The 18,329-nt window shown below is 37.7% G+C and overlaps 1 protein-coding gene across 2 annotated transcripts; it reads right to left on the minus strand.

The window, feature by feature from the left end:
• Positions 1 to 7,799: 7,799 nt before the first annotated feature.
• On the minus strand, positions 7,800 to 16,551 carry LOC129436606 (GTPase IMAP family member 7-like). Of its 2 annotated transcripts, XM_055194842.2 has the most exons (3): positions 16,374 to 16,551; positions 11,386 to 12,345; positions 7,800 to 11,355 (listed from the first exon to the last, which is right to left on the minus strand). In XM_055194842.2, exons 1-3 carry the CDS (start codon positions 16,378 to 16,380, stop codon positions 11,108 to 11,110), a joined length of 1,215 nt encoding a protein of 404 aa, XP_055050817.2. In that variant the 5' UTR covers positions 16,381 to 16,551; the 3' UTR covers positions 7,800 to 11,107. The 2 variants fall into 2 exon arrangements, with proteins under 2 accessions (XP_055050817.2, XP_055050810.2); XM_055194835.2 differs by having other exon boundaries at positions 7,800 to 12,345.
• Positions 16,552 to 18,329: the final 1,778 nt, after the last annotated feature.

The raw sequence follows: 18,329 nt of genomic DNA on the forward strand, positions 1-18,329 counted from the left end.
GTGCTAAGTTAAGCCAAAGTTGGCTGACTCTCCCTGGGATTAAAAACCCTCTAGGAAAAAAAACCCAATGGGAAAAAGTCCTAGAAGGACAAAAACCCTTGGGAGGAATTAATATATATTTATATATATATAGAAACGGTAGGGATAGGAGGCGGGTAAGCGAATTAAACTGGTTTAGCCGGTGGTCGTTGGTCGGGCATCGGCTGGTCATCACGTTGAAGGACAGCCAGTGGATCAGTGATGCAATGATCTTCACAGCAACCGGAACTGGGTCTGTTTGTCTCATGGTCCTCGTGGTTGAGGACGAGACAGGGAGAGAAAAACAGAGTTCTATTAGCGTAGGGGCCGTTCACATGCAATGCAAGTGTCAAACATTATAGTGGTTCAAGTCGGCTCGGTTCCAGACAGGCTAACTATTGCGGCAATAGTATATTACCCATATGAGGTATGTGAGTGCTTTGTTCTAGACAAACTAACTACTGCGGGAAATGTACATTTACTGGACATTTTATGTGAATGCTTTGTTGAAGAAGAATGTCTTAAGTTTAGATTTAAATTGATCGACTGTGTCTGATACTCGAACATTATTTGGTAAATCATTCCAGAGCTTAGGGGCTAAGTAGGAAAAGGATCTACCACCTTTAGACACTTTTGATATTCTAGGGATAATTAAGTGACCAGAATTTTGTGAGCGCAGTTTACGTGATGGATTGTATTCTGATAGCAGTTCTTTAATATACGAAGGCGCTAGGCCATTTAAGGCTTTGTATGTGATTAGTAATATTTTAAATTGTATACGATATTTAACTGGTAGCCAGTGTAAAGATGCCAGAATTGGACTGATGTGGTCATACTTTTTAGATCGAGTAAGCACTCTTGCGGCGGCGTTTTGAACCAGCTGTAGCTTGTTTACCTGATTTGCATGGCATCCCCCGAGTAACGAGTTACAATAGTCTATTCTAGAGGTCATAAAAGCATGTATAAGCTTTTCTGCGTCTGATGCAGACAGCATATGGCGTATTTTTGAGATATTTCTAAGATGGAAGAATGCTGTGCGGCAGATGTTGGCGATATGACTATCAAAAGATAGATTGCTGTCGAACATTACGCCTAAATTCTTAACCGTGGAAGATGGCACCACCGTGCAGCCATCTATGGGCAACTTGTAATCTGACATATTATGTTTGTAGCGATTCGGTTCAATAATAAGTATCTCTGTTTTATTGGAGTTTAGCATAAGAAAGTTTTGTGCCATCCAGTCCCTAATATCACTAATGCAGTCTGTTAGCTTAGAAAACTGGTGGGTTTCGCTAGGATGCGACAAGATGTAAAGCTGGGTATCATCCGCATAGCAGTGAAAACTTATGTTATGTTTTCTGATAATGTCTCCTAGAGGTAACATATATAACGAGAATAGGATAGGGCCTAGAACTGATCCCTGAGGTATGCCGTATTTAACGGGGGAGTGATATGACTCTTCCTCATTTACATAAACAAAGTGATATTGATTGGTTAGATACGATCTGAACCAGGCTAACGCCTGACCACTGATGCCAACATAGTTTTCTAGTCTATTGAGTAAGATTGTGTGATCTATTGTGTCAAAGGCTGCACTAAGGTCTAGTAATATAATGATTGAGATTTCACCACGATCGGATGTTAATAGGAGGTCATTTGTAACTCTAAGCAGCGCTGTCTCTGTGCTATGGTGGGGCCTGAATCCTGATTGGAACTTTTCATATGTATTATTATTTTCGACGAATGTGCGTAGCTGGCTTGCCACTACTTTTTCTAATATTTTAGAAAGAAAAGGTAGATTTGAGATTGGTCTAAAGTTATTAAGATCTCCCTGGTCAAGGTTTTGCTTTTCTAATGAGCGGTCTAATAACTGCTAGTTTGAAAGCTGTTGGAACGTATCCTAATTCTAGAGATGAGTTAAAGATATTAAGTACCGTGTCTGACACTACATGAAATACCTCTTTTAGTAATTTTGTGGGAACGGGGTCTAGTATACAGGACGATGATTTGGATGACGTTACTAGTTTAGAGAGCTCTTCTATTGTAGTAGGATTAAATGACTCAAGATGTTCGTTTGGTAATCTAGTGGAAAATGTACTATTGGGTAGAGTGATGGCTGCTTGCGTAGTTTCTATGTTTTCCCTAATAAACATAATTTTGTTAGTAAAAAAGTTCATGAAGTCATCACTATTGTGTTGGAGTTTACTATTGGTTTCTGTTTATTCTTTGTTTCTAGTCAGTTTCGCAACTGTGCTAAATAGAAAACGAGGGTTGTTATGATTTTCTTTAATAAGCGTACTGAGATAGGTAGATCTGGCAGTTTTAATAACCTGTCTGTAGTGTTGAACACTCTCTTTCCATGCTGAACGCCATACCTCTAACTTTGTGCTTCGGTAGTTTCTTTCCATTTTTCTAGCTACTTTTTTAAGGGCTGCAGTATGATGATCATACCATGGAGCTGGCGTTTTTTCTTTGATTCTCTTTTTTCGAATGGGAGCAACGGCATCCAACGTGCTAGAGCAGACGTTGTTCAGGTTTTCTATTATAATATCTAGATCTTCACGATTATCTGCTACATGTTTCATTTGAGACAGGTCTGGAAGAGTGCTAATAAAGCTATCTTTAGTGGTGGAAATTATTGTTCTGGCTAATCTGTAGCATGTTGTAGGCTGAGCGGTCCTATCTAGAAGTATTGTGCATGACACAAGGCAATGGTCTGAAACGGCATCGCTCTGGGGTGATATTTCGATGTCATTAATATTGAGTCCGAGTGACAGAATTAAGTCTAGTGTGTGATTACGAGTATGCGTGGGCCCTGACACGTTTTGTTTAATGCAGAGAGAATTTAGAACATCCATAAACGCACGTCCTAATGCATCTTTTGGATTATCCACATGGATATTAAAATCACCAACGATAAGAGCTTTATCTACAGTGACTGTAAGCTCAGATAGGAAGTCTGCTATTTCTTTAAGAAAATCTGTGTGGTGGCCTGGAGGCCTATATATGGTAGCTAAAATGAACGAAAGTCGTTTGTTGTTGCGATCAGTTATTTCCATATTTAACAGTATTATTTCAAACGAATTAAATTTTAGGTTGGATTTATGGTTTACTTTGAATATTTTATTGTATATTGTAGCTACACCACCCCCTCTCCCTATTAGACGAGGAACATGTTTATAATAATAGTCTTGTGGGGTGGATTCGTTTAAACTGGTGTAATCGTCTGCTTTAAGCCAGGTTTCTGTTAAACAGAGTGCATCTAAGTTTTGGTCAGTAATTATTTCATTGATAATTGGTTCTTTGTTGGTAAGTGATCTAATGTTAAGAAGGCCGAATTTTAACATTTGAGTTTCATCAGTTAATGTATTATGTTCTAGTTTTATGTTAATAAGATTTGTACGAGACGAGGTAAGCGGTGCTCTGTATTTATTTGTTCGAGGAACAGACACAGTCGAGATGTGTTGGTACTCTGTTAAAAAAGGCTCTATGTGCTGGGATATATGTGATCTTGACATGTCAAGGCAGCTAACAGACTGATGGGTAAGCCGATCTGTCTGTTTCCTGACCTGGGCCCTGGATAGTCAGACAATATCAAAAGTAAGACTATTGGTTAGATTTCTAGAGAGTATAGCACTTCCTTCCGGAGACGGATGGAGGCCATCTCTCTTTAGCAGGTCAGGTCTTCCCCGGAAATGCTTCCAATTGTCTATAAACCCTACGTTATGCTGAGGGCACCACTTTGACATCCAGCCATGAAGAGACACTAATCTACTGTAAGTTTCATCCCCCCGGTAGGCGGGGAGGGGACCAGAGCAAATTACATTGTCCGACATTGTTTTTGCAATTTCACACACCTCTTTAATAGTATCTTTGGTGATCTCCGACTGGCGGAGTCTGGTGTCATTTGTGCCGGCGTGAATAACAATCTTAGAAAACTTACGGTTAGCATTAGCCAGCACTTTAAGTTTGGATCTAATGTCAGACGCTCTGGCTCCCGGTATACAATCGACTATGGTGGCTGGTGCCTCAATGCCAACGTTCCTGAGTATAGAATCTCCAATAACCAGGGCACCTTTAACAGATGTCTCAGCCGGTGTATTGCTGAGTGGAGAAAATCTGTTTGATATTAAAACAGGAACGTGATTTGGATGCCGAATGCGACTAGGCCGCCTGACAGTCACCCAGTTAGTCAGCCGCCTTGTTTACCAGTGATAAATCGTTTCACTTATTGAAACTGTTGAATAATCGTCACGGTAAGGTATTCCTAAGATGAACTAGTAAGTTATATTATATAGATAGGAACAAGATAGTAAGAAAGTAAGATTTAGATGATGAACTCGGCGGAGCTCCGATAACAGTGTTGCCACTCTCTCTCTTGCGTCTCTCTCTTGCGTCTCTCTCTTGCGCGAGTTACCTCTCCTTCTGAAACAGGCTTGACTTACACACAAAGACCCATCCTAGTCTATATACTTAATACATAAACCTTTAAGCTAGCTGACATGTGTTGATTCAGAATTAAGCAGGTGTTTTGTAATATATAATATTGTAATATATATATAAATATAAGAATATATATAAAATATATAAAAGTGAATTTTAGTTATGTAGCGTTTTTAACAATTGTTCATCATACCAAAGCAGCTTCAAATAAAATAGAAAAAAAAGGGGAATGAACAACAAAGCATGACAGTTTTTAGAGTCATTATAGTAGTATTCCTGCAGCCTCGTGGACGATACTGAGAAAACTCCTGGCGTTATATTGAACCAATCGGAATAGAGAAAACAATGAGTCATCAGGTGCCTCATTTCATAGCCCCGCCTTCCCACCCGCGCTTGCAAACATAAATCAGTGAGAGAATCGTGACAAAACTGCAAGCGCAGAGGGACCAGTAGATGTCGGGTTATTTCAGGAAATAGTTTTCCCTTCGTATGCAACAAGTCATTTACAACTGGTTTACACACAGAGACAGATTCTGCGCGATTAATTCATATTTGCCGTTCATGAACGTGTGCTTTTGATTGCACACCACTGTTTGCAGAATTGCAATGCTTTTGGCAGTATTTCAGCGCAAAAACCGTGCCAAAAGTGGAAAAACTGAGGTCAGATGCATACAGTTCATACTTATTTGCGTAAATATGAAGTTTCAGTTTTACAAGACATGAATTACACTTACGATTAACAGTAGAATGTTGCAAAACTTGTTTTCTTATGCTTGCAACTTGATTTACACATTTACAAAACCGTTTTTGCACATGCAAATTTATTTTACGCTTGCAATGTCACGTACATTCTTACAAATTTTATCCTGCGCATGCAAATCTTTTAGGGGTTAAATTATCTTCATACAAACACCACTATAGAGGTCAAGAGGTATCTAAATGATCTCCTTCAAACAGAGAACCCTCTAAAATACTGGCAAGCCCATAAGGCTGTGTATCCGCACCTTTATCCATCTGGCTCTTACTGGCACATCTGTTCCATGTAAACGTATATTTTCCAAAGCTGGGGATGTGATCAGTAAAAAAAGAAGCCGGTTAAGCCCCAGCACAGCAGAGCAAAATATATTCTTAAATAAAAATAAAAACATGTGTACACTATTTGAGTATTTGTGATTTGTGTTTCAAAGCAATGCATGTCTATAATGTAGCGTAGTCAGGAACACAAATACTTCTAATCATGTGCATTACTTTTTCACTTTTTTATCCATATAGGACAGGTCTAATTGAATAATATTAGAAATTAAGAATAGCCAAGCAAACAGTGCAATGAAACCTCAACAAACTGACACCATAAAATGACACATACTGTACAGTAATATACTGCTATGTATCTTGAAATGATGAGGCCATACAATACATCTGGATGATGCTGGTTGTGTATGATATTTATTGACCACCAGATGGCGATGTCGAGTAGAGTGTCAAAGCTTCAAAGTTTCAAAGCTTCAAACCAGTTTGGCTGTAGAAGCATCATTGCTTTAAAAGCCTCGTTCGGCACATCCCTAGTGTGTGGTGTGCCATGATCAAAAACAGCACACTACACATGAACAGATTTTCAACCAGAGTCTCGACTGTGAACACAGGAAATCTCACAAAATCTTGCAAAACTTCAAAATAAGAATGGCGGATGATATGCAGGGAGACATTTCAATGATAGTGTTTGAAATGATTTTCACAGAAAAATCAAGGGAGAAAAAAGAAAAGGGTTTTGATGAACAGCGGGAACATGGTCTGTACAAGTTAATTTTGCATCAACTTCACTTTGTGCTGCACCCTGACTGCTTTTGTCTTCCATCATCTCACTTTATCATTGGATATTGTTTGGTTTCACGTAATAATCTCAATTATTTTGAGCGTTTGTCCTCGGGGTTTCCCCCACACATTAGGATTTCTGATCATAAATATAAACCATGTTTAATATTTACGATTCGCGATCCAGGCGGCTCCGACATAGCTTGGATTGTCGGAAGAGGGGAACTTGGCCCAATATCAGCCCCGATTATCTTTTTGTGTGTACCCAACATAAGCAAGTCCGGTGGATTAAAGGCGGAGTCCACGATGTTTGAAAGCCAATGTTGATATTTGAAATCACCTAAACAAACACGCCCCTACCCCAATAGAATCTGGACCTTCTGTTGATAGACCCGCCCCACACATACGCAACCCGGCAAGGATGTCGGTTAGTAGACACGCTCCTTACTGCTGATTGGCTATAAGTGTGTTTTGGTAGTCGGCCCGTCTCCTTTCCCTACTGAAAAATTCAGCTAAGACCAGCATAAGCTGGTGAGCTGGTTTTAGCTGGTCCCCAGCTTGGTTTTAGCTGGTTTTGCTGGTGTAGGAAGCTGGTTTTGCTGGTGTAGCAAGCTGGTCTAGGTGTGTTTTGGTCACATTTTAAGCTGGTCTAGCTGAACTTAGCTGGTCATGCTGGAATACCAGCTGGCCCACCAGCATGACCAGCTTTGTCAGGCTGGAAGGACCAGCATAAAACACCTTAAACCATCTAAAACCAGCTACCAGCTTATGCTGGTTTTAGCTGGATTTTTCAGTAGGGTTTCCAAAGCATTTTCCAAACATCGTGGACTCCGCCTTTAAATGAACATGATAATGGCAACAGCCAAGGTGGCCTGGAATGGAGTCAAATTCCCGGCCTGAATTATTGGCCCAGTTCGCCTTTGAGGGGCGGTATTATTGTAATTGGCCTTGCTAAATCTGAACAACCTTATTTTTCACATGCTTGCACAAATCAGTTTAAAAAAAACAATGCTACTGGGTTGTTCTTTTCATTACGTTTTCTAGGTTGATAGAAGCACTGGGGATACAATTATAACACTTAAACATGGAAAAAGTGAGATTTTCACACTTTGACCCCTTTAACTCAGGTTTAGATGTTGGGTGTATCATTAAAGTCACCATTATTATGATCAGTGTTTGCATTTCAAAAGACACACCCAAAAATGGCATATTTTTCCTCACACCCTACAAAGTGGCAGTTTAATATACTGTATTACATTATTTATGGGGTATTTTGAGCTAAAACTAATGCACACATATGCACTAGTTAATCCTTCTTTGCACTTTGAGGACTAAACAATCAACATGGCATTTAACGGATTGTGCTAGCAAGCATGTATTTCTGAATGACCTGAGGCAGCAAATTTGTAGTGAAGGTATTTGAACGAGCAATACATGTCGATACCATTTGATTAAAATAATTTAATTTATAACGGAAGCGGCTTTTGTGTCTGAGCTCCTCTAAAGGGGGTCGCACACCGGCCGCGCAGCTCAGTGTCGAGTTGCTTCTAGGACAACTCGGAGGTATCGTAAATCGGAAGTGCACATTAAATAGCGCGAGCTTCATCAGATAGTGTCTACTTCAAAATGCAAAATATACGTTAGCAGCCAATGTTAATCGTTAATGATTTAGGACAAATATGATGTTATTTAAGGTTAAACTATGTGACTGGCGCTCTGTGGCGCGACAGGGATTTGAGCAACTTCCTGAGTCTTAGCTGTCGGCGCCGATGTGCATATACTCATAAAAAAGCAATCTGTTTAAGTTTTTTAGAACGCCGCGGCACTGAGCTGCACTTCCGGTGTGCAACCCCCATAAAGGGAAACTTCACCCATTTGCATTAAGCTTTGTATCGTTAGAACCCCAGTCATGTTTTTGAATGGTCGTGGATCATTCCATCAGTTTCTCCCGAGACGGGAGAAATACTCATTTCAGTGTGGCACTTCCTTTCAATGATGTAAAAACGTCATTTTGTGTCATTGAAAGAAGGAAGTCCTGTATCTTTGTCGAGGGTGAAAGACTACAGACACCCGTTCCTCATTTTTCCAAGGTGGGGGCTATGGGTGGGACCCACACACGCTAAAGACCTATTACAGATCAGTGGGTGGGACTTACGAAAATATATGAAAACAGACGGGAAAAAAACGATCAGCCGCCATCTTTATGCTAAGCTAAGCTAAACAGACGTTGTGGAGCAAGCCAGACTTCGTGTTACAATAACAGCGGAAGTTAATCAATATGATATAGAAGAGGGTGATTTCGCAAGCGTGATGCTCTAATCCGCTGTTCATTGCACCTTTATGAGCCACTATACAGCAAAGAGCTCAGGCAGATGGAGGAACAGAAGCCAGAGGAGAAGCCGGAGCCTGGGGAAGATGCCGCAACCATCGGCCTCTGCTGCGTAGAGAAGCCCGGACTGATAGTGCCTCTACTCTTGCTGTGTGGCTTCTTTATAAATTTCTGCATTAGATAAGAATATGGACGTTTGTTTCCAGGCAAGAGAGCAAATTTGCGCGCGTTTGGACATGTTTATTTCACAGACGTGTTTCGGCTTACGAACAAACGCGCTGCGGAGTATATGAGCTTGGACGGACTCTCGCTGTGTGCTTTCGGTTTAACATCTCTCCATCAGATAAGGATATAAACATTTGTTTTGTGACCGTTTTGGGGCACTTTGGGCGTGCTTATTTCAAAGACGTGTTTCGGCTTACGACTCCAAGAGCTGAGGCAGCGCGTCTGTGGAGATATTGTGCAGGGGACGCGTTTGTGTGGAGGACGCAGAGATAAACGGACATCTGACTAAAGTGAGTGTTTCTATTTTCTTTGTTATACGTAGGTGGCGTTTATGTACACAATAGCATATCTGAGCGATGTTTTATATGTCTATGTGAAAGCAATGAGGCTGATATTACGCAGATGTAATTACAGTAAACAAGAGACAAAAAGAAAATTGGTAAAACTAAATAAACATTTAATATGCATACCCTTTTATAAGTACTTGGAAAGACATTCGTACTGCGGATCTGAAACCGCACGTTACTGTTTGAATAAGACTTTGCTACACACCAGGCCAGAGTGTTATTGTGTGTAACACAAAGTAACATCACGTTTAAAAGTAAATCATGATTGGTGTCTGTCAGACACAGTGATGGCTTTTTTCTTTGTTTTTTCTAACATGGCATTTATGTACACAATAGCATATCTGAGCCGTTTTCCGATTAATGGGAGTGGCTTGCAGAGCTGTGCATTGTGGTGCATAGTGGGAGTTGTAGTTTTTCATACAAATGTGCTCTAAAGTCAGGTTCTGTCTTTTCTTGGTCAAATAGGCACAAAATTCTAAATTTATGTTACATTTCGACTACAAATATGACCCACTTTCAACAAAGATTAATGTTCCTATTGATGAAATGGCCCTTTAAGATTTCAGTACTGCTGTTATATCCAGTTTGCTGCACTTGTCCCATAGTTAAACACTTACATATTTTTAAGGGTAGTTGCAAACAACATACCACAAATATCTGTGGCATCTGCTAGTTGCACACTAAAGCTATCCCTAATGCTCATTTAAATTTTGGGCTGTTTGCTGGAAAAAGTTAACCACCATGTCAGTCTATGTTAAAAGCAAAGCAGTGAACTGAATACAAAGTCGGATGTGTAAATATATATGGAGCTTATACAGGGGAAGTTTGTATAGAAGTGTATGTTTAAACTTAAGCTAGAAAAAAACTGTTTTCATCCTAAATAATCATAGATAAGTTTATTTATCTTTGTGAAAATAATTAATCTTGAACTACACAAACTGAACAAGTGAAAGACATTTAATTCTGACAACCAAAAATATACTTAAATATAAATTATATAGTGTGACTATACAATGAACATACAGTGATTATATTTTATTATATTTGAAGAGGTTCCAAAACGCGATAAACGCCATTTAAAAAATTGTTACTGCCCAAATCAGAATTATATTAGGTCAGTATAAAAAATACAATATCCGCCATGTTATTCTGTCTTCTTTTCTCCCTTTTTCCCTAAACGCAATAAACACCACTCCTTTATTTCTGCAGAATGCAATAAATCCGCTCCACAAATTACAATTCACGCATTGTAAACAAACAATGGTGGCAAAATGAGTACACAGAATCCTAGTTTTCCTCATCTACTTTGTACTTCGTGATCAACAAACAAACAAAAACAAAATAATACTTTGATGGCATTGATAAACCTTTGGAGGTTTTCTGTGATGGGAAAGAAACGTAAGTCATCAACATCTAATAATTTACGCGAGAGGCATTCGGGAGCCGGTTGCTTGTTCTCCCGACAGCATCAAGCTTCTCTCATGCTAACACATTCCCCAGGGGATCTTATGAAAAACAATGACAGTGTTCTTAATATGACAAAGTAAGTGTTTTGGTTAATGCCATTAATGTTTTTTTATTATTGTTGTATACCACTGTTCAACTAAATTAATATACTATAGTAAAGATGAATGCAAATTTATATTTTGATTTAAAAGATTTATAGCATTTTGAAAAAAAAAACTTGTCATGGATTTATTGCATTTTGTGGAAACAATAATTCGTTTTTATAATAAATCTTTGAAAATCAAGTTTGAATTTTTTATGTTTTTTTATAACCTAAAGATGCTATGTGAAAGTTTGTATCAGAAAATAGTGGTTTTCATCTTGTCACTTTCTTGGTATAGAAATCACGTTTTACAGAAATAAGTCAAAATGGATTTATTGCGTTTTGGAACCAAACTCTTCATATGAACATATAATACAATTTGTTTTACTCCTTTTTAAAAAGTTTGAATTTGTGTTTCTCTGCCTTTTTGACAACGCCTTTTGCGTTCTCATAGTTAAGTTTTGCAGCATTCTTTATTGCATCTGAAACGGAATCAACGTCTTCAGCTGCTTTATATCCAGTGACTCCTCCTCCAATTGCTCCTGCAAAAGCTGCAGCTCCCAGAATGACACCTGCAGCAACTCCTGAGCTTGCTGCTCCAACCCCTGCAATACCTGCAGCAATTCCTGAACCTGCTGCTCCAATACCAGCTCCTGTGACACCTGCTGCTCCAATACCAGCTCCTGTGATGAGACCTGCCTCTGCCACTGCTGTTCCTGCTGCTACACCTGTGGCTCCAGCAGCTGCTGCTGCTCCTGTGGCTCCAGCAACTGCTGCTGCTCCTGTAATGCTGGCTGCTTTAAGTAAAGCCACAACGGATGCTACTGCAACACCAATGCCAAGGAATGCACCAGTCAGTGTCCCCGTTGTTACTCCTGCAAGTTTAATGAGAAGTTTTTTGTTAACCATCTTTTTTGCTACTTCTCGTTTCTCTTCTGGAGACATGTTTTCCTCTTTGATGTTCTTTATCTCCTCTTGAATTTCTTCCTCTACCATTTGTAATAGCTCATTGGTGTAGCAGCTGCTCTTATTGTCTTTTAACTTCTGCTCTACGGTTAACAGAAGATTTTTCACCTGAACCTTGTTGCTCTTGTATCCCATATAGCGTTTGTTCCAGTATTTACTGTCAATGACGTGGCAGCGACCTCCACATTTATCAACAAGCTCCTGTAATTTTGAACTCCTCTTCACAAATTCCTCTATAGTTTGACCCTCAAGTTGTTCACCGTGAGTGAATAAAATCACTGAATGTTTAAATGTATCCTCTCCACAATATTCTAAAATTTTATCCACAATCTCCATTTCATGTCCTGTGTACCTTCCAACCTTTAAAACAATGGTAAAGACATCAGGACCTGGAGCGCATTCAATTACAGATCTAATAATCTCCTTTTTGATAGTCTCCTCATCAGTACTTGTGTCCATAAGTCCAGGTGTGTCAATAACTGTGATCTTTTTCCCATAAACATTACGGTCTCCACTTATACATTCATATGTCACAGATTCAGGTGAAGCTTTACTCATGAATAGTTTCTGTTTAAGAATGGTATTCCCAGCACTGCTTTTCCCATCTCCTGTTTTCCCAAGAAGTACAATCCTCATGTTTGGTCGAGAGTCTGTGGCTATTTGAAAAATATTGTTATAAAACAATCTTTTTTAAAAAATTGATAGAGGTTTGCCTTAAATGCATAACAACAGTAATGTGATTGTGTCCAAATTCTCTGTCCATATACAGTTAAAGGGTCAAAGTTTTGGGAAAAGATTAGGAATTTAAAAAAAAAATAAGGTTTGATTTTAATTTAGTCCTCCCTGAACAAGTTATTTCACAAGAGAAACAGTTTGCAGAAAGTCCATAACACAGATTAATAAAAGAAACTAAGTAACGCATAAAAGTCTCCACTTGACTAAAGCAGTTGGCAGAGAAACTGTTAAAATAGCAGCTCATGTTACATTTAAAGGTTCTGCAGACACGAGAAGAGATACAACAGTACAGCTTAAGACAGATATGCCGTTGACTTTTTGAACGACTATTGTGTACTATAGGTTGTGACGTCACTGCCTGCGAGGAAACTGATAATCCCATGTAAACGCAGTTGTCTGCATAGCCGGCTTATTGATTTGCATGTAAACGCATGAAAACAGTTTTTGGTAACACTTTAGAATACGGATCCATTGTTAATGAATAACTACACAGGAAAAAATCAGTAATGCAGTATTAACAATCTAGGAACTACTGTTAACTAACAAGAAACTCTGATTAACAAATTGGTAAGTAATAGCACACAGATGAATGTGGTAGTTCACTATTAACTAATCAATAACTACTATTTGTTCATACTTCCCAAAGAACTACTGAGAAGTTTTATAATTCATGCAAACTAAACGACAACTAATGGAGGACCAATGGCTAACACCACCCCAACACGTTTACTACTGTAAACAAATACACAAGACTGTTTACATTATCAATAGGTAATAGCAGACTTGTTTTTCATTTAAAGACTACTGGAACTTATAGATTCGTCAACCATCTAAATGCCATACATACATACAGTGTGTGCAAAAGACTACCCAGTCTCACAAAGTTTCGTGATATTGTCACATATTTTTTTTATTATCACGAATTTCCGTGTTTTTTCGTGATCCTATAACGAGTTCCTGTTTTCGTGTGATTATCACGTATTGTTATTGTTGTTATGCAGGATTACACTTTGTTTTGTTCATTTATTTGAATGCTTTATTATGCTCAATGATTCATATTTAAAATACACTGATACACTTGAGAAATTGTACATTGTGACTCTGGCTCTTTACTGTCTTCGTGGTCCCTGGGCATTGGTTATTTGCCCTAAGGTGATTATTACCGGAATATTAAGTAGTGCATTGTACAGTCTGCCAAACACATATATATTTTTTGATAATAATTTTATAATCACTGTTTTATGTATGATTTGAATCAGTGTTCTAAAGTGAAGATCACGGTAACACACTAGTAATTACTTTAGAATGATGTAGTAACACTTGAGTCATTACTAGGGGGTTACCATGATCTTCACTTTAGAATACTGATCCCAAAAATTAGCAATTACTTTAGAATGATGTAGTAACACTTGAGTCATTACTAGCGGGTTACCATGATCTTCACTTTAGAATACTGATCCCAAAAATTAGTAATTACTTTAGAATGATGTAGTAACACTTGAGTCATTACTAGCAGGTTACCATGATCTTCACTTTAGAATACTGATCCCAAAAAATAGTAATTCATTTAGAATGATGTAGTAACACTTGAGTCATTACTAGCGGGTAACCATGATCTTCACCTTAGAACACCGATCCCAAAAAATAGTAATTACTTTAGAATGATGTAGTAACACTTGAGTCATTACTAGCGGGTTACCATGATCTTCACTTTAGAATACTGATCCCAAAAAATAGTAATTCATTTAGAATGATGTAGTAACACTTGAGTCATTACTAGCAGGTTACCGTTATTCATATAGTAGTTAATGGAAAGCTAATCTTAAAGGGGATAATCTTAACCATTCACAGACTATTCACATATGAACTTGAAGCCATACATAAAACATATTTTTTGACAGGTAAGAAAAAAAATCACTGTATAGGCATTTGGATGGTTGATGAATCTATAAGTTCCAGTAGTCGTTCAATGATTCAATGAGAACAAGTCTGCTTTTACCTATTGATAATGATAATATAAACAGTTTTGTGTATTAGTTTACAGTAGTAAATGTGTTAATGTTGTGTTAATCATTTGTCCTATATTAGTTATCGTTTAGTTTTGCGTGAATTATGAAACTTCTCAGTAGTTCTTTGGGAAGTATGAAAAAATATTAGTTACTGACAAGTTAATAGTGAACTACCACATTCATCTGTGTGCTATTACTTACCAGTTCGTTAATGAGAGTTTTGTGTTAGTTAACAGTAGTTACTAGATTAATATTGTTTAATTACTCATTTGTTCCTGTGTAGTTATTCATTAATAATGGATCCGTATTCTAAAGTGTTACCCCAGTTTTTATAATAAGCAGATTTTTGATAGTTATCCGCTTATGCTGTGCATGTAAACGTACTCAGTGGATCTCAACTTCAGTCCTTGGGCCCCCCTCCCAGAACATTTTAGATTTCTCCATATATAAAACACCTGAATCAGTTCATCAGCTTGTTAGTGTGTTAATTAAGGAAACTTTCAAACATTCTGGAAGGAGTCTGATGAGTGGAATCAGGTGTTTCATATCAGGAGATATCTAAAACATTCTGGGAGGAGGGGGAGGGTGGTGGTGGGGGGGTGAAGACTGGAGTTGAGAACCAACGCTCTATATTATTATTATATACATTATATTATACATTATTATAAAACGGTTAGTTCCAATCCTTGATTCTGATTGGTCAATAGGTGTGCTTTATTCACGATAAAACACTGCTATGACCGCTTCACCCAACGGATCTATTTAATATCACTGCGCCCTTAGCAACACCCTTAGCAACACATAAACATATAATGAGACAAAGTCTGAGAACAGTTTGTTGTTTTTATTTGAGCTTTCATGTTGTTGTTCGCAGTCAGGGACTATTTTTTCTAGCGGAAGGAATGCTTTTATTGATTTAACTTCATGAAAGTTGCACTAATATTTTTTTTACTTTAATATTGTGTGGTAACCGTTTTATAAAAGCGATAGGGTACTCGAGGCAAGTGCTGTGTCGTGAATAAGTAACGGCTGAAGGGGTTGCAGACAACGCCCTTTAGCCGTTACTTATTCACGATACAGCACAGCCTCTCGTACCTTATTGCTTACTTATAGCCTACTTCTTTTTTGTACACATATAAAGAGAGGATGCACATAATGACAAATCTTCACGCTTTCATTTCTCACTTTTTAAATCTCTATATGAAAGTGTCTGCTTAATCTATAATGTAGATGCCCGTTTAAGGTCAATGAAGAGACTCATACGCAACTACAATAGATACAAACATTCAGGTTAGGAAGTCAATGCCAAACATTTAAGAGTCACGTGTGTATGTAAACATTTGGAAAGGGTGACCAGTGTAAATTGACATTATTTTATGTCAGCATTTTTTTATGAAGTCAGCACGATTGTGTGTTTGTAAACCACTGAAAATGATAATTGGTGTAAATTGTCATTATTTTATTTAAATATCTTAATTTTTATTCAGTAATGTCTTTTAGAAGCTATATATATATATATATATATATATATATATATATATATATATATATATATATATATATATATATTTCCCACAAGACAAAATAATAACAATTTACACCAATTATCATTTTAGTGGTTTACAAACACACACACCTGACTTTTCATGAATCGTGCTGACTTCTTAAGCATCACAGAATATTTGTAAGAACTTTCTGTAAACATTTCTCATGTCAATAACTTCAGGGCAAACCCAATTTCCCAAATTGTCAGCATTTTCCAAATTCGGCAAGGTGTATGTAACGTGTTACCTTAACTGTATTTAAGAAAATTAAAACTTTAAAATAAAAACATTTCTCTAGAAGCTTTTCATATACTCAAAAACTGCAACATAACTGTAGCCACATTAAACACTGATTTTCTGTTGTATTATTTAAAAAAATATATGCTTATTTCTTACCTCCCATTATGCCTGTTTTATCTTGTAGTAGTCCACTGTACAATATTAATTAATCATATTTATCTACCAACTTATCCAGTCATGGTTCACAATTTAATAAATATACAAAATGTGTACACATTTGTCGTTCGATTTCTACCAGCAAGGGCTGGTGTTTCACTACAACACCCTTAAAATGAGTCACTTTACACTACATGAATTACAAGAATTACCGGAAAGTTTTCTGTACCTATTTCTGCACCTCATACTTCAGATCATTCACACCCTCATGTTCCTTGAGAGTTTAGTTTCAGTTAATACAAGAAAACATTCCTGTTTTTTACTGTAAAGGGAAAGTGGATTACATGGCAGGAATTCATTAAGGAAATTATATATTCTTATGAATTCTAACAAAAAGTCTCTAAAAAGTGATCAATTTTCATCTTTTCATGTGATGATGTTTCATTCAGTTGTTATGCTTTACTATACACTGACTGAATGTAATAAACCTTAAACATATTAATAAAAAGTATGACAGCCCTTTTCTCCCTTTTGCATCACACTGTTGACAAGAGCTGAATGACATCACTTCCAGTCAGTGCTGTCACACATGGGTGGGTCTAAATTATTATGAGTGACAGGGTTGATTTCAGACCGGTTATGCCATGAGTCTTAAAAAGTGAAGCCGCTGGCTCTTTGATCACCCCCTGGTGGCATCCCTTGGCTCCAAACTGACATTTTTACGTAACATGGCGGTGACCATCGTCTGACATTTTTTGGCTTCAATTCATTACAATGGAGGGAGGCAACGTCGCGTCATCCATCTTGTTTTACAGTCTATGGTTTAGACTGTAGAACTATTTTGTATAAATATATTTTTTTTGTTTACAAGAAAAGAACACAAACAAATGCTTACATTACAGACACTGCACATTTTATTCATTATTTTCTGAGTACACATTCAGTAAAGTGCCCCAGAGACATGGCAAAAAACCTTCACTGTAAAAATTCAGAAAAGGTCAAAATTTTCTAATATTGTAGAAAACTTTCACTTTTCATTGTCCTATGGCTTTGTTAGCTCTGATGTTGTGGTGCTGAACTCCAGCACATCACATGTTAGTAGATCACGCGCAACTCATCAGCTTTGCTTATTTGCTACCCTGAACTAATTTGCGCTGCTCTTAGTAGATTGTGTTGGCCATTATGGAAATCACCTGCTTTATTTAATTTTAAGCCTTCTTAACACCCAGATATTATCACTCCCATAAGGGCTTTTTTGGAATTGCGCTCTCACGTTAATTTGCCCCTTTTAGTAAATCTGGCCCCAACTTGAGTAAGTTTGCTTTTCCTCACAAATTGTCCCTTTGTAAAAACTTTTTTTGTACTTACACTAGTTGCAGGAAAAGATGTTTAGATTACATTCTTAATATTCTACTAACTACTGATGTATATTAGTTTATTAGCAAACTCTTTGAAATTTGCAACACAATTGTGGCATTCCTCAGTAGGTTTAGCAACGCATTTCATTGATATATGTTTTTTTAGTTTTATTACTATTGTGCTTCTGCCAGGTTGAGAGCGCTGTGGCTATTGTTTATCTCATTGGTTTGTCCGTGGGATTAAAGAGTTGATGGTATTTGGGTGCTTAAAGAGACTAAACTCTTGGTGAGGGCAGAAAGACTAGGGTGTACGGGGAAATAGAATAGGGAGGAAATAATCACTATTGTGTTTGTAATTTGTAGTAGTAAATTATTATGAGTTTTGCTGTAAAATGGTTGAGTTAGGCTTATTTTATAACTCTCCTAGTGAGAAGTTGTTTGACCAAAGGAACCATTTTATGAAGATACTGTTGCGTTAATTGTTAAAGCAGCTCTTGACCCCGGATGGAAGACGGCTGCGGCGCAACCGTTCACACCTCAGGAAAGTTCCGGTGCCTCCTGCACCAGGTGAAATGATAATGACTAGGTCAGGGAGACT

This window comes from Misgurnus anguillicaudatus, chromosome 23 (assembly GCF_027580225.2).
Source record: "Misgurnus anguillicaudatus chromosome 23, ASM2758022v2, whole genome shotgun sequence".
In the NCBI taxonomy this organism is placed as follows: Eukaryota; Metazoa; Chordata; class Actinopteri; order Cypriniformes; family Cobitidae; genus Misgurnus; species Misgurnus anguillicaudatus.